The sequence below is a fragment of the Lampetra fluviatilis genome, chromosome 2 (assembly GCF_964198595.1).
Source record: "Lampetra fluviatilis chromosome 2, kcLamFluv1.1, whole genome shotgun sequence".
Taxonomy (NCBI): domain Eukaryota; kingdom Metazoa; phylum Chordata; class Hyperoartia; order Petromyzontiformes; family Petromyzontidae; genus Lampetra; species Lampetra fluviatilis.
In genome coordinates this window covers 8,298,553-8,325,963 of record NC_136276.1, presented here as the reverse complement: position 1 = coordinate 8,325,963, position 27,411 = coordinate 8,298,553, and the positions used below count along the sequence as shown (strand labels likewise).

The window sequence follows — 27,411 nt, the reverse complement described above, 5'->3', positions numbered from 1 at the left end:
TGGGGGGGCGACAACTAAGATTGTGACTATTGATTATCGATCACCTGCCTGCACGTGGTTTGAACGAGGAGGGTAGGGAGAGCAAGGCGGTCAGCTTGGGAACGAGTTCAAGTTAATGTTATTAGGTGTAGCCCTGTGAGCCATTCGGCTCTTGAATCGGGTGCAACCGCAACCAACAGAAAACAAAAACATGAACAAGAAAACATCTTAAAGTGAGGAGAGCAGCCGAGAGACGGGCGACACAGCGAGGTGTGTGGACAGAGGGGAGGGGGACACGGACAGGGAGACAGGGAGACAGACAGACAGAGACGACAGACAGGTATACTGTGATACAGACACAGACGACAGGCAGGTAGACAGGCAGGTAGACAGATAGACTGTGATACAGACAGAGACAGACAGAGACCACAGGCAGGTAGACAGGTAGACTGTGATACAGACACAGACAGACACAGACGACAGGCAGGTAGAGACAGGCAGACAGAGACAGACAGAGACCACAGGCAGGTAGACTGTGATACAGACAGACACAGACAGACATGCAGGTAGAGACAGGCAGGTAGAGACAGGCAGGTAGAGAGACAGACAGAGACAGGCAGGTAGAGACAGGCAGACAGAGACGACGCGATGTGGTGTTGGAGTCCGCAGACCCCGCGGGACGACGAGAATCAGAGCGACGTGAACACGGCGAGCGAGGCGGTCAAGCGGATGGGTGCGTGCAGTGCACACAGCAACATACAGCACACACACACAGCACACACACACGCACATACAGCAACATACAGCACACACACACATACAGCACACACACACATACAGCACACACACAGCACACACAGCACACACACACACAGCACACACACACATACAGCACACATACAGCACACACACACAGCACACACACAGCACACACACAGCACACACACATAGCACACATACACCACACACATACACAGCAACACACACAGCACACACACACAGCACACACACACAGCACACACACACAGCACACACACACACAGCACACACACACATACAGTACACACACAGCACACACACACACATACAGCACACACACACATACATACAGCACACACACAGCACACACACACAGCACACACACACGCACATACAGTACACACAGCACACACACACAGCACACACACACATACAGCACACATACAGCACACATACACGCACATACACGCACATACAGCACACACACACAGCACACACACATACAACACAGCGCACATACACAGCACACATAGCACACACACACCCCACACACATACAGCACACACACACAGCGTGCGCTCTGTGTGTCTGTGTGGGGCTTCGTTACTACGCACCCACTGGCCTCGAATGCTTAATCCAGTCAACGCATGCTACTCATGCCATGTTTACACGGTACATGTACTGTACCTGGGTGGGTACAGGATTATATTACATGTGATTACATTGTACTTAGATAACCATACGAACACACACACACACTACAATGACATGCATCACATGGACACAGACAAAAGTCCCCCTCCGTGTAGCCTTAACAGACTGTTGGGGCAAGTGCTGTTAGCGAGCACACGAGGTAGGGGGGGGCAGCACCACGCCCGGCCGCCTTTGTCTTTCTAGACACCGCAGCAGGTACTCATTTTGAGATTGAGGCGACCTAGGGGAGGTCCAGGACCAGTTCAGATAATCGTCACTGATGGGGGCCGTGAGCGGGAATCGAACCTTGGTCACCCGGTTCGTCTCGCAGTGCGCTGACCACTGTACTACCGCTGCCCATACCTACACACATATACACACACATACCTACACACATACACACGTGCACATACACACACACATACACATACATACACACACACATACACACATACACACACACATACACACGTGCACATACACACACACATACCTACACACGTGTACATACATACACATCACATGAGCATACACACGCATCACATGGACACACATCACACGAATACACACATGCTGACACACAGGCATACATCCCACGAACATACACATGCCTACACACATGCACACACATCACATTGGCACACATCACACAAATACATACACACAATCTACATACACGTCCCACGAACACACAAGCACATACACACACATCACATAGACACACATCACACGAATACACACATGCACACACATCACATTGGCACACATCACACGAATACCAACATGCCTACACACAGGCACACGTCCCACGAACACACAAGCACATACACACATCACATGAACACGTGCACATCACACAAGGTCTGTACAAACCATGTACTTTGGACTGTAAGTTGACTTTGGCCAAGAAAGTGAATGTGTTTATTCAGGGGGTGCACGACCCCCACTCCTGCTGATAAACAAACCCCTTTCATCTCCTTCAGCGGGGTCTAGAGTCGTTTGAAATCATAAAATAACATGAAGGTATTCAGTAAAACATCCTCTTCTTACTCTTAGGTTTTTTAGGTAAAGTCACGTAGGTAAAAGTAAATAAATAATATAAATAATAGAAAAATACTAATAATAAAAAAATTATTGTATTTCTATTATTTTTATTATTTATTTTTACCTACGTGACTTTACCGAAAAAACCTAAGAGTATGAATCATTGCAGTCACGAAAGCTTCAAATCTAGAATAAATGCATCCTCTTGTGTAAAAATATATACAGTAGTAATAACAATGGCAAAAGCCAAACGTCTCTTGTTCGAATTCGCAAGTGGTCTCATCTGTCTGTGTTGATAGGTCTGAGACATTACTGGAAATTCCAGATTCTTTATGGCAGGATCAGTAGAATATGACTAGGAAGCCAATCTCGTATGTTTGACAGTGTTACTAAACTCACAAATGTGTCTCATAGGTACAATACCAAGCACATACATATACAGTACCGTACAATACTGTCATGTAAGTGTTTTATATTTGCTAGTTTTGAGTGGGGTATGTGATTTGTCAGATGATTTATTTTGTATCCGCCTGATGAATGTCTGAATAATGTGGGGTTTTGTTTGTTTAGACTTTACAGTATCATAACCATAGCACGTAGCGGAAACATTGATTGGTCATTGTGAAGTGAGTGGATGGAGGACTTGTTTGCAGGTGTCAATGCATCTATCTGCTACTTGTAGTCAAATCTGTAAAATGGAAAAAAGATCCATCATCATAGAAACACCATATCTTATCAACCCATACGGGTTACCCGTATTCTTGTACGGCGTACGGAGTTTTCAATATGGGGGGAAATGTTTCTGTTTGTATTTCTCCCTTATGATGGGACTTTGTGTAGGTTGAACGTTGAGATTTATAAGGGCACGGGATGACCAATAAGGTCTGAATTGGTCTCTAAGGAAAGCTGTCTCGGGTGTGGACCAATCAACTTCAAGGACAGTGCACATTATCAGAGTTATGTTTTTTGTTTGCATTATGACTGCAGGTATTGTGGTCTATGCAAACATGACTCCTTGTAAAAAAAGGTGTCAGTTTTGTTGCCAGATAGAAGGGTAAACATTTTTTTTCAAGAAACCGTAAGTTTCAAACAACACACAGACCTCAATGGTTTTTGCGTGATGCACAGAGGCCGAGTTTTCTCGTTTGTTTGTACAAACACGACGGTGTTCTGTGTGTTGTGTGAAATTCACTCCACTATTGTGTGCCAGCACAGCCCTTGACAGAGTTCCACTGAAGAAAGTGTGGCTCTGACACCTGAGCTGTGTTGTCAGTGTTCAGAGATCCTGGACTTCCCCGAGGTCGACTCAGCATTAAGTGAAGTGCCTCCCTCTCCTGCGGTTTGTAAGCATCAGCACAAGAAAGGTGCTGGTCATACACAACCACCTTGCACACTTTAATATTAGTGCTGACTATAACAGCGCATGCACGCCGAGTTTGCATAGCTATAGGGCATTTGTGCTTGCTGCTGTGCATCTGCCAGTCATCTCAGTCAACCTGGGTCTGGCCCTTGACTTTCTCCTGTCAGCAGCGAGCGTGGCCTCAAAGTGCACCTAGCCTGGCACAAGAGCTGTTGGTGATGACACTATATTTTCAAGAGAGAGAGGGTGGGTCCTTGCCTAGAACATCTGGCATTTCATTAGCATTCGTTCTAGCAAGCTTGCATGCTCATATACTGAATGTCGAAACCGGTTTAGTTTTCGTGTCCTGAATCAATGCTGCTGAAATGATGCACTCCGTGAAGGCGGAGGGTGACAATGGGTTGCGTAAAAGTACTTTTAGGTATTGATGTGGAGGGACATAGATATATGAAGAAGGTATTATATTACCTGCTTGTTTATTTTAGTTTCACCAGCATTAGTGCGTATTATGGGTTCACAGCATAGCCTGGTGCGGTATATGTGTCCGTGTGTGTACGTGTGTATGTGTACATCGGTGTGTAACTACGGTATGCGTGTCAGTGTGTGTGTATGCGTGGGTGTGGAGTGCTGTATGTGTGTGTCGGTATGAACATGTGTGTAACTGTATATGGATGTGTCTGTGGGCGTACATTAGAGTATATACCGTGTGTATATTCCCTTAAGGTGTCGTGTTAGGGTTACATTTCAGTATGTGACCATGAATTATGCATACATAACAAAGCGTCATGCTGGCACATTGCCAACAAGCCTGTGCACATGTCGCTAAATGAAGAGTGCCATTTAGGCATTATTCATATATCACGTATGCTTCCACTCATACTGCACATATTGTACTCCGTGATGCTGTCACTTCATGTGCAATAACTGGGCGGTGGTCATTTTCATATCGAATTAGTACCCGAAATTCCACATTCACATGACAAGAGCTTGGTGGATTATTCACAGCACGGCCAAAGTTATTTATTTACACATGTCACCCCAACATTTTTTTTATCCCGAGTTTTGCTATCTGCTAAGGCAATCCCTTAATGCTTTTATTGACGTCAACTTCGTGGAGCACGTTATTTTTCTAATTGTTTTGCAGTTATTAGCGTTCAAGAGGCTGCAGACATCGTCGTCAACTAAACTGGAAAACGTCCAGTTTTTATAATGTTTGGCATTTCCGCCCAGTTGTATCCTGATTGCGCTATTAATGTCGTGTCATCAGATGAAGCATTCATTCGGATCTTTCGCAGAACAGTGCAACCCTCCATGTTAGAGAACGTCCTACAGATGCGGACATCACAGAGCTACCTCTGGGACCACTTTCAAGTTGACTTCTGGTCCACACATAAAGGGGCGGCACTTCCCCATCCACTCTGCATACCACAGTGCCGTCCGTCGCATGACGCCCCCAATATGAAATTTAGAAAAAACAATTAACCCGTAAAAACAAAGTTTTTCACTATAAATCCTTTATATGCGTGGCGGCTAGAGTCCTCTCGTCCTCTGGCTTGAGATGGCTGCCACCTATGGGTCAGATGATTGCCTGCCACCATTAAGCAATTGGTAGTTAAATATAATTTATTTTTTCTTAAAAAGTGTAAAATTTAGGTTTATTTTTTTTCACGAAAATTAATTGTCACGCACAACGAGTCTGTGTGGAAAATGTCAGCTCGATTGGATCACGGGAAGTGGGTTAAAAAACGACCGAAAGATTTGCACGGTTGTAAGCGCGCAAGCAAGCAAGCAAGTGAACTTAATATAAAGGATTTAATTACATTGTCGTGAATGTCACACCTCCCGTGACTTGCCGTCACTCCGTAAACAAATCGAAAATTATTTGCAAGCACCTGATTTGAGGAAATGCATCATGAGTGTAAGCAAGTCAATTTGAATAGATGCATATACGCATTGTTACATGCCTACTCTTTTTCCCGTGTGGTGTATGTCGAATCTGTAGTGGTGTGAATTTTCGGCATTTACAGTGGTAGCTGTACATAAGGAAGGAATGGACGAAAGTGGGGGAGGCCTTTGTCTACCGGAAGGAAGTTACAGGCTGACAACAGATATTTACTATAACCACGTAAGAACTTATAAGAATTGATGCCCACATTCATAGTCCGATGTATAGTGGATTAAATTGACGAGTCGTTACATGCCTCCTGTTTAATGTAAATAACTATAAGTTCACCCTACAAGCTTGAGCCGGAGCACGCAAGTATGCCAGGATTGCAGAGGTGTGGACTCGAGTCATGTGACTTGGACTCGAGTCAGACTCGAGTCATGAATTTGATGACTTGCGACTCGACTTGGACTTGCATAACAATGACTTTGTCCCACCTATGAGATGTGGACTCGAGTCATGTGACTTGGACTCGAGTCAGACTCGAGTCATGAATTTGATGACTTGCGACTCGACTTGGACTTGCATAACAATGACTTTGTCCCACCTATGAGATGTGGACTCGAGTCATGTGACTTGGACTCGAGTCAGACTCGAGTCATGAATTTGATGACTTGCGACTCGACTTGGACTTGCATAACAATGACTTTGTCCCACCTCTGCAGGATTGTGTGGGCAGCGCCTGGAGGCTATAACCAAGCCGTCGTGTGGAAACTTTAAAAATACATTTTTGCACTCCTTTATTACACTCAGAGGTACAGAGAGAACAGATTTTAGAAGCTTGTGCCCATGGCACAGACATTGACTCGCCCGTGATCATACTCTCCGCTCTGATTGTCGTCGATGCCTTTTAAATCCTTTATCCCTGAATGGAGCCAAATGAGACGGGGCTGTTTTGAACTGACATCAAGTATCTTGATGTTCTTCATGCTTTGCTCTTCGGCACCGTTGGGGAACATCTGCTGTTGTTGCCTCAATGCATGAGTGCTGCCCCCAAGGTGTTCTGCTTTTTCCCTGATCTGTTTCGACGTCAAGTTATGGGTGGGCCAAGTGGGATAGGACCTTGGGAGCTGACAGCACACATGGATGCACACATTAGGCCATGTGACCATTAAGATCGACACACATGCACAAAATCTCGTACGTGCGATTTAACACGGCATAGTTACAAATGTATTGTCACGATGCAGGGTTGTGCTTTGATTCAAAAATCAATAACTTTTTTACAATGTATGGGTTCTGGAGTAGTGTTAGGGGTCACAAAAACTAACTAGCTGGCACATATATTAATTGAAAATAGCTTCATGTTCCAGTGTGTGACAAAGTCACACACTGGAACGTGAAACATGCCTGACATAGTCTCACAAGCTTTGGAACGTATACATCAACGTCACATAACAACAACACCCACCATTCGCCACTAAGTGGCGGTGACGTTACCACGGCGTCTATGCCAGGCCAGGAGCACCTTGAGGCCACGCTGATGGGAGGTTACGGGACAGACCCAGGTGCCATGGTTTGACTGACTGAGATGACTGGCAGATGCACCAGCTGTGCCCCCTACTATGTCAACGTCACATACACGCACTGGAACATGCATAACATACGCATATACGCTGGAATTACGCACCTGTATATATGTATGTTGAACCTCTTTCGCACCGTATGTAGCCAACCGTGCTAATCGGAGGTGCGGGGGAAGGATAACAAACTAACACAAAACGCAGTTCTTAAGAAATTAGTTTTCAATCTAGATTTAAAAGTGCATCACTCCAGTGGCTTCCTAATATCGGAAGGAAGAGCATTCCAGACAGCTCTAGAAGTGCATATAAATGTGCGAGATGCAGTGACCGTCTTTGTTCGATGACTAGCTAAAATCCACCGCGAGAGTAACCAGAGTTCGCGTGATAGTTTATGCTCCTTGACGAGAAAATATAACACAGTCACGTGCACATTGGAACCTAAACTCCGCCTTGACACATTTACAAATTCCTGCACAGCCGGTGACCTTTCCCACAGGAGTGATCGTGTCACGAGTCGCCTTCTCTATTTGCATTCAGTCGTTAAGGCACTGCCCCCATTAACGTCCCATTCAGAGCCATGAGCAGGCTGCTGTGGTAGTTTGTGCGCGCACAGGGGCGAAACGGTGAACTTTGTTCCCACTGTCTCTCTGTCGTTGAGGCGGAGTTGACCAATTGAAGGGGGAACCGTGCACAGGTGACAAGGGGGACATCTTGGAGGACGTGGGTGGGGGATACTGCATGTCTGCATTACTTACCTTTCCACACACATGTGATTCACGCACACACACAATTTTAAAGCATTGAGTTACGATCTTGATCATCTGGTTCAATTTCTGGTTATCCTACAATGTTAGTGGTCTAGTGGTATGTGAACCTATATGGGGTTTTATTTGATCAAGTCAACCTAGAAATGGTTATCTCTTGCAGCGTGCAAACATCGTCACTAATAAAAGCGACTGGGTATGGTTCTGGCCACACCACCACCCCAGTTTGTCTGCTGTTCTGTCCTTAATAGTTGGTCTACAAGACTAAATGTTTATCTTTGTCTTTTTGAGTGTGTAGTATATATGCAATTTGTTTGCCTATTTTTATTGATGTTTATCTCAAGTGCTTAATTACGTGATAGAAATTTCAATATGGAAAAGCCTCACTGAGTCCCAAGTCAGGATGTTTTACCAATTACTTATTGAACAATTCTGCTTGAAGAAAATCCCCACACAAACAAGGAAGAACACTTAAACTCCACGTTCTCCCAACATTTCCCTGCTTTGCAGGCTGCCTCCTGCCCTCTCCTTCAATGCCCCCAGCCCTACCCGAGCCAGCAGGCACTATTCCGTGCACCCTCCCCTTTCCCAGCCCTCTGGTCGCCGTGCCCCCCATGCCCTCTAACCCATGGCACCCCACCCGGTCCTGGCCCAGGCCTGACTCTGGAGGATGAGGACCTCGCGTTGCTGGTGCGGGGCTCGGCGGTGCTCAAGGCAAGCTCCACGGGCCGGCGGGGCCGCCGCGTCATGTCCTTGCGAGACGACTGCTCGGCCGTGCGGTGCAGCTCCCGCAAGCTCAGCAAACTGCGCAAGCGCCGCACCATCTGTGAGTCGAGATCGCCACACCCCAGCCTGGGTACAAAGCCACCCATGGATGAAGATCCAGCTGGGGTGAACACACATTCCGGATACATGCCCAGCCTGGATAAATAGCTACAGTACAATCACAAAATCGATTTATCGCAAGATGCTGTACTAAAACAGTAGGCATACATATTCTCAAGAGTGAGCGAGTCAATTGCAGGCAGAGGGAGAAGAGGAAAGTCTTGAACATGGACTTGAACAGGAGCAGGGAGTTGACAGCACGCATGGCGATGGGAAATACGTTTTAGATGATGAGGCAGGAGAGGAGATGGACTAATAAAAACCGTGTTCAATCACGAGATATATATTCATGGGCCTTCAGTCTTGGTGAACCCCAAGAGGATAATGGTGTTTAGACAGGAGCCCTGCAAAACATGTGTCTCAGACAATTCTTTTTGACGTAGGGCCGAGGTTGATTGTCCTACTCTGTGTTGATGCAGACGTACACTCGAGTAGCGCTTCATTTCTCTCTAAACGTATTCCAGGTCATTGATAGACTGGAGTGACTCAAGCCTCTCATCCCTACCGAGTGCTTGCATCAGTGCCGTTCTCGCTGCTGGTCCCTCCCTCCCTCCGCTGTCTGCGCATCTCACAGTTTCCATCAGCGACCTGGTCGAGGTGCGCGAGGGCTGCCAGACGGAGACGCCGCGCGCCCTGCCGTCCGGTTCCGGGGCGGCTCCGGAGACCGGCGGTGGCAACAGCAACGGCAACAACAGCGGCGGCGACGGCGCCGGGAGCAGCGGCGAGGATGGGCGGCAGCCAGCGGCGGTGCCCGGGCGCGTGGACCCTCAGCGCTGCTTCACGCTCGTGTTCCGCGGGCGGCAGGCCAACCTGGACCTGGTGGCGGACAGCGCCGAGGATGCCCGCCGCTGGGTGCACTGCCTGCGCAGCCTCTCGGAGCACTCGCGCACAATGGACGCCCGGCAAAAGCTCGACACATATCCTGGCGCACGTTCCGGTGCCGGTGCTAGTCTCACCGCGACCGGGCACCAAGGGGGGCCCGTGGGATTGAGTTCAGAGCTTGGTTATTGTAACATTTAATTGTAAGAATGTGATCAAGCTTTAATACTTATCACGAGATAATTTTTTGAGGAGGGTCTTGTATTAGAATGTTTGGTCAAATTGTAAAAAAAAAAAAATTGTGGATTTTTTCTATCTTATGTGTGTGTGTGTGACAGCTCACCAGCTTTGGTACAGGGTGGATATAAGATTTAGTGCCGAGTGTAACTTGCTGAGATATCTGCCTGGCTTCTGGACGGTTATTTTTTTTACCTGTGCATGAGTTTTTTTTTCCCTGAGTACTCCCAATTTTCTGGAAATAACATCCCAAACAGCAGGATTCTCCCGACAAAGTATTGAGACTCGGTGAGGCTTTCCTGCAACCCTTCCCTCTTAAGCAACGAATGCCTGGTCTTCACTGTGGTGAAGTCAGCGACGGGAGAATATCATAAGGCTCGTATTCAGTGAGCTCTGCCTGCCATGCCTTCCCCTCCATCCCATGTCTCCTGCTGTTGTCCTCCTTAACCTGCCATTCACGTGGCTCTACCGTAGCTTCAGGAAGGCCGACAAGAACAAGGATAACCGGATGACGTTTGACGAGGTAAAAGACCTCCTCAACACGCTCAATGTCAACATGAACGAGGCGGAGGCCAAGAAGCTGTTTGACGTAAGTGCCGTCTTGCTCGCAATCCCTTCAAAAGGGGGTCACCTCGGTTTATGCTGAGTTGACCTAGTGGATGTTCTGTCCAGGGTAGGATTTGTCGGTTATGTGCTTTATGGGCAAGAGTGGAACACAGGTTGCCATAATCGTAGTGTAGAGACCTCACTAAGCTCTATGACAACCCTTGGAGCTTTATATACTGTAATGTAAATGTATCGTACAGCCCTTTATAAAGCCACTGTTGGATGCTCTCCTCCCCAAGCCATACCGGTCATGGTTCTTATTTAACCATACTTCACTACGCTGGTGAGTACTGGCTGGTGAAGACCCGGATTGGAGAGTCTGTTGGGTTCATAGTGTAGAGCGATAATAACTGCACTACTACCCCTTTGTACAATGAATTTGTACAATACAGAATAAGTTGGATGTATATAGCATACAAATATAACTACGTTCCACAGCGCTGTAGATTCAGAGAGCAACTAAACACAACTGTATCACAAGGCCCTTCGGTATGAGAGGGGCGTTAGATTGGGATAGAAATTAAAGAAATAACGAAGGGAGGGAGGGTTGTGTACGCAGGGAAATGACTCAACAGGGAAGGTTCCTGTCGCAATGCAATAACTACTACTTGGAAGCGTTGGTGTCGTGGTTGGCGCACTGTGTTATGAATTCTGCTACCTGAGTTCAAGTTCAATTCTGGTCACGGCTAATATCATTGTCAAGTAATATCCGAATCGGCCCTGGGTTGCCCCAAGGTCAACTCAGCCTTAAATTAGTACTTTTGTACATATCGGCACTGGGGAGACAATGGTGTGCAGGCATGGTGCTGGCCAGCACCCCTAGTGCACATTTCAGGTCTTCATAGGTGCTCACTAACAGTCTGTTACAGGCTATACAGGGAGCTTTGTCTTTGCTCACATGTACACATGCTCGCACATGTGCTTTGCACGATCGGACGTGTTCACATGTCCACATTTTTCTCACGCTCACACAAACACGCAGTCTCATTTGCTCACACGTACACGTTCTTACGTGCGCTAACACATTCACTCACGCGCACACACACATACACGCTCATACACGCACACTCGCTGTCTCACATGACCACACATGCACACATATGCTCACTCGCTCACACATACACATGCTCATATACACACACTTGTTCACACCTATTTGCTTACAGACATACACAAAAGCAAGGCAAATAAAGATCCTCATGTAGCGTTTTAATGGACTTTTAGAGCAAGGGGGTGGGTGGCGAGCACCCTGCTCAACCACCTTTGTCTCCCCAGTACTGATGTTTGCACACCACAGCAGGTATTCATTTAAGGCTTAGTCGACCTAGAGGAGGCACACTACCAGTTCAGTTATTCATCACTGTTTTTGGACATGAGCTGCAATCGAACTCGGATCGCCGGGTTCGTAGCACAGCGCACGAACCTCTACACTACGACTCTCCATGCACACAAGCTCATACGCTGCCTCGTGTGCTTATACGCTGCCTCGTGTGTGTGTGTGTGCGCTTCACAGGAGAGTGACAGCTCGCACACGGGCGACCTGGTGGAGGGCGAGTTCGTGCAGCTGTTCCGGAGGCTGACACGGCGCGACGACGTGACGACGCTGTTCAAGCGCCTCTCACCGGACGGGATAGGGCTGCCCGCCGCTCGGCTCGCCCAGTTCCTGCGGGACGAACAGCACGAGGAGGATGACAGCGAGCACCGCGCCGCATGCATCATTGCCGAGCACGAACCGTTGGATGAGGGTACGTGTCTCGGACAGACAGCTCACCTCGCCGATTGAACGAGGGACGGATATTGTTTTTTTATGTATGGAAAGGCACAAAGCAAACGGGTCTCATGTTGAAGCTACGTACCTAGGCTGTGCTTCCTGTGTCTGTCCATCACAAGTTTGAAGCTTCAATAATGAGAAACGAAGAAGAAAAATCACGCATATTAATGGCCTCTGCAATGCTTTCCGCATTAGATTAACCTCGCAAGTGCTTTATTCGTTACAATGACGTCAAATTTTGGAACGGCGCGAGGAGATGATATCATGTGATGCACTGTGCGTGACGTCGCGAGATTATGTCACACGTAATTACCCCATTGCCTTGGTCGCCTTGCCGGATAATTCATTTCGTGCTGGTTTTTAATATCCAAACTTTGGACAACCCTTTGATCAATTTTATTGGTTTTCTTCAGGGTAAGTATGATAGCAACACGACCTAATGCTAAAACGTTGTTCTAAATGAATAATCATTTGGAAGATGGAGAGTATGGAGGTGCATTGGCAAAACGCTGCAGGTGCGAGGCACAGTAAGGGCGAGCAGATGGATGCAAACAAGAGAGATGTACTCAGATAAGAGAACAAAGTTGCAGACAAGAAACAAATATGAAGTGAGATGAGAGAAAAAGAGATAGACTTCCGGCTATTAATTTTAGTCCAGCAGCGTGGTGGCTTTCTGCAGTGATGTTATCCAGCGGTATTGTTTAAGCAGCAAACTCTGCAACTCTTGGGTCTCATGAGCAGAGTCAGTCTTGTTTGAAAAATACTGCAGCGTTGGAAGATTTAACTGGCAAGAGCTCTCCACCTTCACAATGGGACCCTATCATTGCAAAATGCATTATTAATAAATCACTCATCATTACGCTTATTCATCGAGGGGTGGATCAGTTAGGCGGTTGTTCAACCACTGTGCTATGAACTCTGTGACCTGAGTTTGATTCTCGGGTACAGCTAAGATTGGTGACAAGTGCAGTGACCAGTGTGGTGAAGGAGTTGTATGTACGTATGTATGTTGAACTTCTTTCGCACGGTACGTAGCCAAACTTACTAACACTGGTCAACAAAAAAAAAAATTCTGGCCTGGACTTTTGCAGCTGTTTTAGACTAATTTCAGGGTGCTGATTCCAAATCTGATCACATCTTATTTTTATGCTATCGGCATACCCCATTTTCATTGATTTTACCCGAAATTAACTCTGTCACTTATGATTGTAAGTTGTTGCGAGTCAGTGACTGCTTTAGTGTTAAAATATGGTGCTGTATTTTTGGATAGTGTGTTTATAATATCATTTTATGTAGATATCCACATTTATTTAATATTTTTCTTCTGCAGTTTTTATTGAAAATGCAATATTTGATATCTCAAAAACCTGATGTGATAGACAAAAACTGATGCCAGATTTGAAATCAGCACCCCAAAATTACATTGAAACCGTTGGAATACCTTATGCCAGAAAAAGTGTGTTGACCAGTATAATCGGAGATGCGGGGGAAGGACAACAAACTAAACACAAAAAACTGTTCCAAAGTAATTCGTTTATTAATTGGATTGATTGATGACTGTAAATTATATATTTTTATGGAGAATGCTTATTATTTTAGTTTTAATCTCGCTTTCAGATGCAGTAGCATTTCAGTGCTAAATAAGTACAAATCCTTAATTTTTTAAAGCGGCCCTATTTCATCCGTCGCTGGATGCGGAGCCGGCAATCGATGCGTCCTTACATTTCACCAACCCCTCATGGATTGCTGAATCACCCCCCCCCCCCCCCCCCAATGGGGATTTGAACTCCGGAAGCTTCCGATTGCGACTTGAGTACTCGAACCACAGCGCCACCCGCTGCGGCAGAGGGCAGGAATGAAATGGTTTGCATTCATTTGCGGCACGTGGGTCCAGGCCGAAGTGAGGGACTGATGACGCTGGATGGTTTCGTGCGCTACCTGACTTCCCCGGACGGCTCCCTGTGGGACCAGCGGCACGACTCCGTCAGCCACGACATGACGCAGCCGCTCAGCCACTACTACATCTCCTCGTCGCACAACACCTACCTCACGGACGACCAGCTCCGCGGGCCCAGCAGCACTGAGGCCTACGTGAAGTACGCTCAATATGCAGCCCACACCATCGCCAAGTTGTCGTACAGGTTTTTTTTTATTGTCGGGAGTTTTTATTTTAAAGTGCCCTGGCATGCTCTGCATGAAGAGTGCTCTGTAAGAGCAAAATTGTTCTTCTGCATTGGTTTGTTTTCCCCAAAAGGTTATATTTACAGATCGAGTTCTGAAGTGCTTCCAATTGGCCGTTTTTGTCATATGATCATAATGTATTAGTTTTCACAGGTGGAATATGCTCAATTTGGTGAAAAAAATAAATGTAATGTGGTTTTATTGTGCAGTCATAGGTGACTGGGTTGCATCCATTATATCAGCATATTCGTGAGGCCAGTTTGATTATGGGTTGCTCAAACCTGTATTTGAAGTCAAGATCGCAGCAGTGCAAGCTCATTATTTGACTATGATCAATCCACTGCTGGATTAAAGCCTCTTTAAAGTCACCCGCCATGTTTTCTAGTCACGCGATGTTATTATTGCTAGTGCTACTTTTCTATCGTGGTGTTCTCGTTGCAGGTCGCTGATGCGGGGCTGTCGTTGCGTGGAGCTCGACTGCTGGGATGGGGCGGATGGGGAACCGGTCATCTACCACGGCTACACGCTCACCTCGCAGATTTTCTTCCGAGACGTCATCACCAGCATCGCCCACGAGGCCTTCAAGGTGATGTGCCGGTCAAACGATCGGGAGGATGGGCGGGCGGGCGGGCGGGCGGGTGGGCGGGCGGGTGAGCGGGCGGGCGGACGGGTGGGTGGGCAGGTGGGCTGGCAGGTGAGCGCGTGGGTCGGCTGGTCCTACCGCACTGTGGTCACCCACTTGGACGCAGTTGGTCGCAGGGGTATTCAGCTATTTGCAGGGGACACACGTGTAATGCAGGCAAGTACAGGTGACGCACACACGTGGCACAATTGAACGGAGGTGGCACACGTGACACACAGATGAACATTGGTATTCACAGGTGACACACGTGTATAACACACACACGACACATAGGTATTTACTGGTGATACACGTGTGACAATAATATAGAGGTGACACACATGTGATGCATGTGAACACAGTTAATTACATAGTCAATTACAAGTGACACACATTTGAACACACACGTGTACACACGATCACAGGTAACAGCAGGTGACTATGTGACCACAGGTTCCATCATATTACTGGAGGTGACAATCGGGTACAAATGTTTTAATAAAAAAATGAATTTCAAAGGCAAACTCAAAATCGTCTCCCAAAAAACACGATCTCCTAGTTTCTCAGATTCGAGATTAAGCACCCGAGGGTTGATGGAGGGCGTCGTCGCGCCCAGCGTCTCACTGCGGGCGTGCGTGTGTGTCCTCGGTGTGCAGGCGTCGGCGTACCCAGTGATCCTGTCCTTGGAGAACCACTGCAACGTGGAGCAGCAGATAGTGATGGCGAGGCACCTGCGCTCCATCCTGGGCGAGCGGCTCGTTACGGCACCACTGCCCGGGCGGCCCCCCACTCAGCTGCCCTCCCCAGAGGTAGTCGTCACGCCGACGGGTACCCCATCGGCGCGGAGGATTAAAAAAGAAAAAGAAAAAGCAGGAAAAAAAAGACCGTGCTTTAAACAGTGTTTTAACAGTCAAACAGGAGTATAAAATGTTAGTACTCGCAGCTGGAATACGCTGAATGAAGTGAAAAAACGATTTCATGTTTGATTGGTTATTTGTCTGAGACCACCAACTCACTACCCCCTCACTGTGTTTGGTGTCTCAAGCCTGTGGCTCTTTGATGATCTCTGGAGTGTTTGACACGGTGTATTCATTCCTCTTATGGTTTTATTTCTAAACACAAAATCATTACGAGACTTTCTGTCAATACGAACATTTCTAGATATTTCATTATCGCCATCATCTATAGAATGTCTATTCTGAAACAAGTGTTGACCAGTCTCTCAAAAATGCTCATTGTTGACTTCCAATAAATTGGGAATTGATGTGACCCCTGACCGTGATTTGAACCTGCAGCCTTCTGATTGCGAGTCAGCCACTTAAAAGTTACGTTGCTGGTGGGAGCGGTACTGTTGTGATGTAGACTTTTATCATGCAGATGTGTGCCGTGCCGGCTTTAATAGGTGCTCGCAAACAGCACTTGTTATAAGTATATCCAGGCTGTACAGGGGAGCCTAAGCACGTTGCTCTGAGCTTCCTCCTCTCTCTCTGTCGGCAGGAGCTGAAGGGGAAGTTTCTCATCAAGGCCAAAAAGCGGAGCGAGCCTGTGAAGAGCGAGGCTGAAGGCAACGGCGGCGGCGTGCAGATCGACTCGGCCGGCGCCACGACTGCTCCGAGCGAGCTCACGGGCAGCGACAGCACTGCGGACAAACTGTGCACGGGCAACGATGACACCCGGTCTGAGCCAAAGCCAGAGCCACCGCACACCAACAATCAGCCTGAGACACAGGCTGGAGCCCATTCAGAACCTCAGCCGGATCTCCAATCTGAAACACGGCTGGAAAGCCAACCACAGCCAGAAATCCGGCCTGAAACACATCTCCAGAGAGAGGCAAACCCAAGCAGCATGTGTGCCAAAGATGAGAGCTGGCCGAGCGATGCTGCGGTGCTCAACGAAGAGGAAGGGGACATCCCGTTCATCGATGGAGACAATGAGGTCACGGATGGAATTGCAGATGGGGTCACCGGTGGGGTAATGAACAGGGTCACAAATGAGATTAAGGATAGGGTTGAAACTGAGGTCGCGGTTGAGGTCGTGGATGAGGTCATGGATGGGGTCAAAGGGAAGCAGTCAGAGACGAAGGGCATGGGACTCAGGAGGAGTCTCTTGATGAAAGTTGACAGCTTCACAAGGCGTTCATCGGGGTCTGGCAGTGTCAAATCCTCGGCCAAAGGTCTGGGGCAGGTGTCGGACACCGACAGCGATGTGTTTGAAGACAGCAAGCCGTCGACGGGAAAGCACAAGTCCTTAAAGGCGGAAAAGTCAAAAAAGAAGGTACTGCTGTTCTATCTTGTTAATTATAACATTAAGAATAGCAAAGCTGGGCTGTAATAACTCAGGGTGGTCTAAAATGTAGTTCTCTGAGATAAATACTATCTCATGCAACGAACTTTTGTGTATTGTTTTTCATTTTAAAAGGAAGTTTCCAAAGAGCTATCGGACTGCGTCGTGTACTGCAATGGCGTGCACTTCGTGGGCCTCGAGAGGGCGGAGAGTCATCAGAAGGGGAACGAGATGTGCTCCTTCTCCGAGACCAAGACCATGGGGCTCATCGAGACACAGGGTGAGTCCCATGCGGCTGAGCTCACAACCTGGGTAACAGGCGAGGTCAGAGGGCAAGGTGATTGGCTGAGGACACAGGCTGAGGTTACAAACTTGGTTGTAGACAACCAAAGGCCTCGTCTTCTTTTTCAACACTGTATAATTAAAAGTGGCGTATATAACGAGCGCTTGGGTTGTGTGTTCGAGACCAGATGGAGGTGACTCACGAAACCTGGTCATGACATCTTTGTAGAGGCGTGAGCTCACTCCGCGGAGAATTTAGAGATTAACCGATTCACCTGCTCCACGATTCCATGAATTGTCAGGTGTTCACTTCACACGGTGAATGCAGAACCCGTAGCGGCGGTATAAGTTATCTAAACATCTAAACATGTACATGTTGGACAATTTGTCCTGCAATGTTAGCATCACGGGGGCGTAATGATTTACCCCATCACTTCCCACATAAATTGTCACGTGTATTCGAGTCCGTATTTGTGTATAACTTCACTGCACATGGATACTTGTTGGTTCTTTCAGTAAAGTCACGTAGGTGTAGTGGTGGTATTGACGTGCGCCGACTGTGACAGTGATGGATCACGGGGCGGCGCGGGGTGCGGGGTTGGGCACGCGTTGTGGGCGTGGTGTGGACGCGCGCGCCGGGAGTGACAGATGACGGGGCGGCGCGGCGTGGGTGGTGAGGCACGATGAGATGTGGGAAAAGAGGATCGTAGCCAGCGCCCGGCGATTGGTCGAATAAGTGGGTGCTCGCAGCGACGTCCGCAGGTGGGGTATAAAGGGGGACGCGCGAGAGCACTCGGGGAGAGTTACCCAGTTGAAGACCCGAAGACGGAGCTGAAGACCTAGTGCCCGAGACCCCTAGTCCCGCCGTCCTTGTGGGGACCGGGGCCCTGTGTGGCTCGGAGGCGAGGCTGTGGGACCCGGGGTCCGACGCCCCCGTGGGTCGGGCTGGGGACCCACAGTCGAGACGGATACCCCGGGCAGGGAGTGTCCCGAGTAGCTCAGTGGCGTTAGTCGCCGAGTAGCTAAGTGGATGTTGGTCATCCGAGTAGCTCAGTGGCGTTAGTCGCCGAGTAGCTAAGTGGGTGTTTGTCACCCGAGATACTAAGTGGATGTTGGTCATCCGAGTAGCTCAGTGGGCGTTAGTCGCCAAGTAGCTAAGTGGGTGTTTGTCACCCGAGATACCAAGTGGGTGTTTGTCACCCGAGATACTAAGTGGGTGTTTGTCACCCGAGATACGAAGTAGGTGTTAGTCACCTGTGAACGAGTTTGATAAAATAAAGAGTGTGTTACCCGTGAAGTCGTCTCCCGCCGAGTTACTACATTACAACTGGCGTCAGAAGTAAACCTGTCTTCAAGGAGTATGGACACGAGGAAGACTACCCGTACCCACGAGCGAGGTCGGGACGACGACGGCGTACCGGGGACACCGACCTCGGGAGTAGAGGACGAGGAGTTGCCGCCGATGCAGCACTTCGCGGTGATGGCCGACGCTCCGCTTGCCTCCGACACCAGCCTCCAGGACGCGCACGCCCGGTTGGCGGAGTTGCTACTCGCCGCCGCCGCTGTCTTGGCCGACATCTCCGTTCCGGCGAGCGGAAAAACGGCTGCGGGGGTCGTGGAGGAAGCGACGGTGGAGGATTCCCGCCAAAAGGCGCTTCGCGCCAAAAGTCTGGAAGTTGCCGCCGTTTTTGGGGGGCCGCCACCGATTGGCGGGAAAGACGGACGCCACGTGGCCGGACACCTCCGCGCAGCGCAGCCCACGTCATCAGCGCGCGCCGGAGCCCTCCATTTTGCGCCTGACAACCGAGCCGACATTTTACACAACTACAGCGGAGCGCGGGAAAATCTCTCCGACGTCGACGACGATCGGGTCCTCCAGCAAAGATTGCCCGCGCTGTCGGCGTTCAAGGCGGATGGGGGCGACTGGGGAGCCTTCCAACGAAGGTTCCTCGCTCATCAGGAGATGTCGGGGTGGTCCGACACCACTGCCCTGCGTGCGTTGCCAGCGATGCTTGACGACGACGCGCTTGCAGCCTTCACATCTGCTGCAAGGTCGTCCCGCTCTACGCTCCAGGCCGCACTACACCTGATGGCGAAGGTGTTCGGGCCGCCCTCCACGTGTCGCCACCAGTTCTACGATCGGCGGAAGGTGGCTGGAGAAACGACGCTCGCCTATCGCACGGCACTACTCGCCTTGGCGGACGCAGCTTTTCCCCGCATGGATAAGGAGGGGAAGGACGCCATGGTGACGGAGCAGCTGCTGGTGTTGGCCCACGAGTTGGGGGTCCCCATCAACGTGGCGGACGAGATGGATATATGCTCCCTGGCGATCGCCACGAGCATTCACGCGTACGAGGTCCTCAAACGCAAGCCGGGGGTCGTCTGCAAATGGGCGGGGAACGCGGCACTGGCCGCCACGATCGCCGAACCTCAGCCAGCTGCGGTGCAGGAGCAGGCCTTCACTGCATCACGTCCGGGGGAGTGGAGAACGGGAGGTCGTTCGCCCACACGTTCGCCCCGCAAGCTGGAGCAACCGAAACCTACGACGTCCGTCGTCTGCTACAACTGCGGCCTTCGGGGTCACGTCGCAGCCGGGTGCCGGGCCCCGCGTCAGCGCGCCACAGGACCACGTCGGGACGACGACCAGGGCCACAAGTCATCCCAACAAAACCCGGTGCCTCGGGCTTGACGGCTGCTGACCGTCGAGAGCCTGAACCCCGGGGCACGCACGGGTCCTCGATGCCTGGCCGATGTCTTCCTGAACCGCCGGCACCACCGGACGTTCAACCGCGTCTGGTGCCGTACGACGGACCGGCAAGGCGGACTCGGGCTAGGTCTCAACAATTTTCATGAAGACGTTTTTTTCTCTACACCGAGCTCGCCCGGTGTTCCCCTCTGCCGGGGTAATGTCCCGTTGTAGGGACGCTCGGAAGAAGAAGGGGACACTGCACGAGTCGAAAGAAAAAAAAAAAATTTCCATTTATTTTCCTTTTTGCATACACATTGCTATTGTCACTCGCCGGTTTGTATATATTGTTCTATTGTCGCGGTGGCATTGGTTGAGGGTTGCGGATGGTAGTGTTCGCGTCGTGTTGTGTTGTTAAGTTAGTTGTTGTTCTTGTTGTTGTGTTGTGTTACGGGGCACACAGGGCGGTTTGTATATTTTTATAGCAGCCGGGTCGGCTGCGAGCTATGTGGTAGGGGGTGATGTAGTGGTGGTATTGACGTGCGCCGACTGTGACAGTGATGGATCACGGGGCGGCGCGGGGTGCGGGGTTGGGCACGCGTTGTGGGCGTGGTGTGGACGCGCGCGCCGGGAGTGACAGATGACGGGGCGGCGCGGCGTGGGTGGTGAGGCACGATGAGATGTGGGAAAAGAGGATCGTAGCCAGCGCCCGGCGATTGGTCGAATAAGTGGGTGCTCGCAGCGACGTCCGCAGGTGGGGTATAAAGGGGGACGCGCGAGAGCACTCGGGGAGAGTTACCCAGTTGAAGACCCGAAGACGGAGCTGAAGACCTAGTGCCCGAGACCCCTAGTCCCGCCGTCCTTGTGGGGACCGGGGCCCTGTGTGGCTCGGAGGCGAGGCTGTGGGACCCGGGGTCCGACGCCCCCGTGGGTCGGGCTGGGGACCCACAGTCGAGACGGATACCCCGGGCAGGGAGTGTCCCGAGTAGCTCAGTGGCGTTAGTCGCCGAGTAGCTAAGTGGATGTTGGTCATCCGAGTAGCTCAGTGGCGTTAGTCGCCGAGTAGCTAAGTGGGTGTTTGTCACCCGAGATACTAAGTGGATGTTGGTCATCCGAGTAGCTCAGTGGGCGTTAGTCGCCAAGTAGCTAAGTGGGTGTTTGTCACCCGAGATACCAAGTGGGTGTTTGTCACCCGAGATACTAAGTGGGTGTTTGTCACCCGAGATACGAAGTAGGTGTTAGTCACCTGTGAACGAGTTTGATAAAATAAAGAGTGTGTTACCCGTGAAGTCGTCTCCCGCCGAGTTACTACATTACATAGGTATAAAATAAAATAAATAACGAGGTTTCGATCGCAACACAAGCAGTCGTCCTCCGGTGGAAAAAATATAATCAAGCAGTGGAACTGCTGAATAATCGTGCCCTTTATTTATCCAGGAAGGAGATTTTAGATTTTGTGTCTGGTTTCCTAGGTTAATTGCGTGCGTTATTTTTTTTGTCTTGGCAGGTAACGCGTTTGTGCGGTACAACATGCAGCACCTCAGCCGCACCTACCCCAGCGGGACTCGCGTTGGCTCCGGGAACTACAACCCCCACGACATGTGGAACGCCGGCTGTCAGATTGGTAACGAGCAGCACACCGCACGTGATCAATGTTAATGTGAAACATTATTATTGAAACAAATATTGTGTATGTCTGATTCATCATTCATTCACGTTTAACCGTTAAGTCCAGTTTCTCCCCCTCCAGCTGCAGAGCCACACGTCGTAATTTTAGAAAAGACCCCGACATATTAAAAACCTTCACCCGACATTCATCAAAGGTCCAACTTTCAGAACGACTGAACATCCAGTGTTGGTTAACTACTGCGACAGTGTTGCTTATCATCCACCACCCATGCTATGAATTGTGCGAAGGTGTTTTTTATTTATTTTCACGAACCACAAGCCGCCCTTACTCAATGGCTGTGTTTGTTGTTCCCTCCTGTCTATGTGTCCCTGGCTGCAGTGGCACTGAACTTCCAGACCCCGGGCAAGGAGATGGACCTGTACGACGGCCTCTTCCGGCAGAGCTGCGGCTATGTGCTCAAGCCGTCCTGCCTGCGCGATCCACACACCGACTTCGATCCCGGGAACCCGGCACGGGGCACGGGCCGCCACCCGGTCAAACTCGCCATCACCGTGCGTTTCCCTCCCACGCGTCCGCACCACGTGGCAAATCCCACAAAGGCCGGAATACGCCAGGGCAGGGTTTTTGGAATGATGGCCCACGGGCAAGATTTGACCCTTAATTCTTCTTTGAGCGGTCCACCGAGCTGTGGTCCAGAATAGTGTGATGAAATAAAGATAAACTAGAAATAGAGATGAGAGCGCTGTAGACAAGAGATAAATATTAGTGAGATTATGGCGAAGTAAACAAGAGAGACACGAGAGACGACCAGCCTCTTTTGCTCCTCTTATTAATTGTGACCACGCCGGCCCACGTGTGCAGGTGATTAGTGGGCAGCAACTGCCCAAGGAGAGGAACAGCCGCCGGGGCTCCATCATCGACCCGTTAGTGAGCGTGGAGGTCCACGGGGTGCGGGGTGACACAGCTGTGCGGGAGACGCGCCACCAGGAAAACAACGGTATGTAACACCCCACAACCACCATTCTACCCTGCTTCATCGGCACCAGGGACCTATAGTAATGATGATGAACTATGTAAAATTTGTTCATCTTTTGGCTTTTGCAAAATGATTAACTCCCTCCCCATTTATCTATTTTTCTGGATGAAGAAATAGATATAGTTTTTTAATTAAAGAAAAATATTGATTCTGTGGGGAACGAATGGTGAGGACTTCAGCCCTGAAGTTCCCAATGCGTTATTTGGCCAGTGTGGTTAAGTTTGGTCAAACAATCTTCATGGCTGGTACACAATACACTGATTTTTATTTATTGATGCTGTTAATAATGTGTGGTTGTGATTTTTCATTGAAAGGCTAAATAAAAATAAAACTGATTTATTGTCCCATTGAGAATGAATGAAACTTGAGAATGGTGATGAAGACCAAACGATTAAGATCGTGATTTTTATTATCTTGATCATGATTGTCATTGGTGATGTTGAAGAACGTAATTTTGAACGTGATGATGATGGAGGGGGGGGGTGACTTGTTATCCACCCAGGCCTGAACCCCGTGTGGAAGGAGGAGTTTTCATTCCAGCTGACTGTGCCTGAACTCGCCCTCATCCGCTTTGTCGTCAAAGACTACGACGTGACTTCACGGAACGACTTTATCGGCCAGTTCAGCCTGCCCTTCTCCTGCCTCAGACAGGGTACGCAAAGCATCGATACGGTAGCTTAGAGCCACTCGTGTGTGAAGAGAGAGACGGGGGGTGAGGTGGCCAGGTTTCCTGGGGGGGCTCAGACTGTGTCAGAGACACTGGGTTTAAGCCGTCTCTGATTTAAACTGGGTTCTCAAATGTAGCAAATTGATAGTCTTAGCTCGGTCACCAGTGACTTGTGCAAAGAGACAATTATATAAAATTAGGATTGCCACTAAGAGCATTATAAACTATCTCCGATTTGCATAGTTGGCTATGTACGGTGCAAAAGAAGTTCAATATACATACATATATGAAACAAACAGTTGGATTGACATGCAACGAACACTCTTCGAGGAGCACTTACTGTAAAAATATGTGGCCCTATTGCTGATAGCGAGCATATTGGAGGGTTAAGTAGTTCCGTGACATCACGTTCCAGGGTCATTCTATGAAACAATGTGGTTCACTGCTTACTGAAAAAGTTCTGAAGGGAATGTATTTTTCTCTTGATGTAAATTTGATAGGACAAGTGTATATCTATGGTGAGGGGAAAATGAAATAACGCAAAAAAAAGCCTAAGGATGAGGTTATTCAGCGATGAAGCTCGGTTTAGATTTATATTGATATAAATAAACTGGAAAGTTGTCTTTTTATGGCTGACGTAAAGTCACTTTTATTCAACTTAACGATTTTCTTGTTTTCCTTCAGCATTTCGTTAAATGGGGAAAACATTGGACCGGTTGAGTCTCATCAGCAGGATACACTGTTCACCCACGTCGTTTCTCATGATCCCCCCCTCTCCCTTCACAAGCTGTCCCCTCGCTGCGTAATCCTACGTGCCTGCTGTTAATCCCATTAAAGCGTCTCTCCATGTTCTGTGTTGCAGGCTATCGCCACGTCCACCTCCTGTCGCTGGACGGCCGGAGCCTCTTCCCTGCGACTCTGTTCGTCCACATCCGTATCACAGAGCTGAAAGAGATCGAGGGCCTAGATCAAGGATTGTAGATCGTCGGATGTAGATTAAGGGGCATAGATTGAGGGGTGTAGGTCACGGGTAGTAGTTCTGAGAGGAGTAGATAACATGATGTAGATCTAGCGGTGTAATTGATAGTGATAGATCGGCAGATTTTGATCAATGGAGGCGATAGAGCGGCATAGACCAAAGGACGTGGATCAAGGGATATTAGCTGAATCCCTTTATATGCAATTTTGTGTGTGGACAGGGCACACCCCCTGTGTAAGTTCTCATTAGCCAAACTGTTTTTTCTGGAGGCATGTAAGTCACCTTTTTGGAGTCGGGTACACTGTGTGCAGTTTTTGACATTTTAAACGTTTTTATCATAACTGTTTAGCAGTTTTAATATAGCACAATGTTATCTCAGCAGATTACATAGTTCTGTTTTTCTGCAATAATTGTGCATTGTAAATAGTTTGAAAGTAAAAGAAAAAAAACTTGGAATCGTTTTTATGAAAAAAAATTTTTTTTCATGTAATAGAATTGTTGAAGGTGAGCTGCCAAACAGCAATAGCTTTTAATTCAACCAATGTTTACAATTGCAATACAAATTTACACTAATATACAGCCATGAGTACTTCGCTACAAAATGACGCTCGTATGAAGCCATTCTCATTTAATTTATTATGGGCAGTGATGTGGCCTAGCAGTAGCGCTTTTGCTGCTTGTTGCAGAGGCTCACGGTTCTAATCCAGCGGCCGCCCTGGTTATTACTGCAAGAGTAGGACATTGTGTGCCAGCATATGGGTCCAAATTTGCCAAATTCGACAAATTAGTCAATTGGGATTATAAACAAAACAGCAATCATCACGCTCCACTGGCAGACTACATTAACACCATGGAAATGAGAACTGGTTTAACAAAGAAACAATGTTACCGTGGGTTATAGGTTTTTTTTTTTATCAAACTTAAACTAACGAGGTAATTGGTCACATGGCCAAAATACAATCATATGTGGGTTTTTTTTAAAGTGTAGAAGAGTTGTAAGTGTGGCAGAGTTTTAATAAATAGCAGTAGAGACAGGTTACCTCTTTAGAGTCGATTTCAGCAGATGCTAATTGGTAACCTCCATTTCCAATAAGTTTAAATGGATGCCAGTGAGGCAATTGTTATTAATTGTTATTAATTAATGTATCAATTGAAAGGAAATATTGACAAGCACTATCTTGTGACATTTATGTTTTGACTGCTGTATGGTCTTGAGTCGCTCATTACTTTTAAACTACACACCAAAGCAATCCAGACGATTTTGTAAGGCAAATATCGCAAAAAATTATATTGACACTATCATAGAAGATTTTGCCAAAGATATTTGCATAGTGATTTTAATCACTGTTGCAACAATGATATTAAGGTTAAAATCAGGCAGTTCTTACGTAACTACGTTTGAATTACTGATACCATCCTATATCGTTAAGCATGCCATGGTGCATACATTTTATTCTTACGCCCGCGACGACATGTCATGAGAATAATTGTTTCCATTGTATACAAACTAAACTCAAACGATATGTTAATTTTACATTTCAGCTCATGTGGCGAACCAAACTGTACAAACAGGAAAATAAAGACACGGTATACATATGTGCGGGGGTGGGGGGGGGCAACTATAAACGGCGCGAAACAATCGATTCTTGAATAGAATGACAACTAAAATGTGGGGTGGAGGAGAAACGGGTAAATTGCCTGCAGCTCATGGTATATTTTTGTGGTGGAAACTGAGAGATGCCTCAACAGAATTCTCATGGGATTGTCTTTGTAATTTCTGGAAAAGCATAGGAACAATACGTAGTTTCACCTATGTACTTTTAGAAAGACGTGCTATCACAATTTTCACACTGGTCGGTATATTATTACAGATATTTACCATGGATTTTTTTAACATATAAAACTTTTGTCACTTTTTATAGGCTGTGGTGCATTTTATAAATACTGAATTGTTGCAATACAGCAGATAACATTGTTTATGCCACACTGCTTTGTATGAAAAAACTCAACTTTAATATTGAAGAGGAGCATCTTATCTCAATGGGCCTTACCAAAAAGAAACTGGCTGAATATTAATGATTGTTTACATTGCCGAATTCAGATTTTTATGTTTGTAGTCATCTCTGATAGAGGCCCTAAAATATAATTGCGTGGCTGAATTGGTACTGTTATAAAAACACTTTTAAATGCTCATGGCTGTTTTTGATGAACATTACAAGCTTTATACACTCCTACAAAATATACACTTGGAGGAATTATTTTGTTGATTATTGAAAGAGTTTAAGGACCATTATTTTAAATTTATAATTCACTGGGTTACACGATATGCTTTAATGGGTTTCTAAAAAAATGTACAACATTCATATCAATTGTAAGAAATTGTGAATTTGATAGATTTTTTGCATTTTACACTTTTGAACTGACATGTAATAGTGATACGTATGTTTCTGCACTACTTTTGAAAGAAGATTGTTTCTACTTAATGTTGCGGACGTTTCTGTCACGGCTTTCTTTTTAAGCTGTTTATCACGTTGGTTTTAAAGCTTTTCCTTTTTAATATTACACTACAGTAATAAATATCACTGTAGTTGCATTGTTCTACTTTTGTGTATTTTCTGTAGCATTTAATCTTGATATTTTATATGTATCACAATGTAATA

General features: G+C 47.7%; 1 protein-coding gene across 2 annotated transcripts; it reads left to right on the top strand.

Moving 5' to 3' along the window:
* Window positions 1-27,411, top strand: LOC144941381 (1-phosphatidylinositol 4,5-bisphosphate phosphodiesterase delta-4-like). Of its 2 annotated transcripts, XM_078867903.1 has the most exons (16): window positions 1-559; window positions 614-712; window positions 8,723-8,893; window positions 9,527-9,869; window positions 10,468-10,597; window positions 12,128-12,359; window positions 14,280-14,481; window positions 15,008-15,152; window positions 15,845-15,997; window positions 16,686-17,462; window positions 17,607-17,751; window positions 21,947-22,063; window positions 22,448-22,620; window positions 22,931-23,066; window positions 23,608-23,757; window positions 24,635-27,411. In XM_078867903.1, the coding sequence occupies exons 2-16, from the start codon at window positions 628-630 to the stop codon at window positions 24,751-24,753; spliced, it is 3,078 nt and encodes a 1,025-aa protein (XP_078724029.1). In that variant the 5' UTR covers window positions 1-559; window positions 614-627; the 3' UTR covers window positions 24,754-27,411. The 2 variants fall into 2 exon arrangements, with proteins under 2 accessions (XP_078724029.1, XP_078724030.1); XM_078867904.1 differs by lacking the exon at window positions 1-559 and having other exon boundaries at window positions 580-712.

Coding starts and splice junctions, on each gene's coding strand:
- LOC144941381 (XM_078867903.1), top strand. CDS start 628: ATGTGGTGTTGGAGTCCGCAGACCCCGCGGGACGACGAGAATCAGAGC. Junction 8,894..9,526: donor GCGCAAGCGCCGCACCATCT/GTGAGTCGAGAT, acceptor CGCATCTCACAG/TTTCCATCAGCGACCTGGTC. Junction 15,998..16,685: donor CTCAGCTGCCCTCCCCAGAG/GTAGTCGTCACG, acceptor CTCTGTCGGCAG/GAGCTGAAGGGGAAGTTTCT.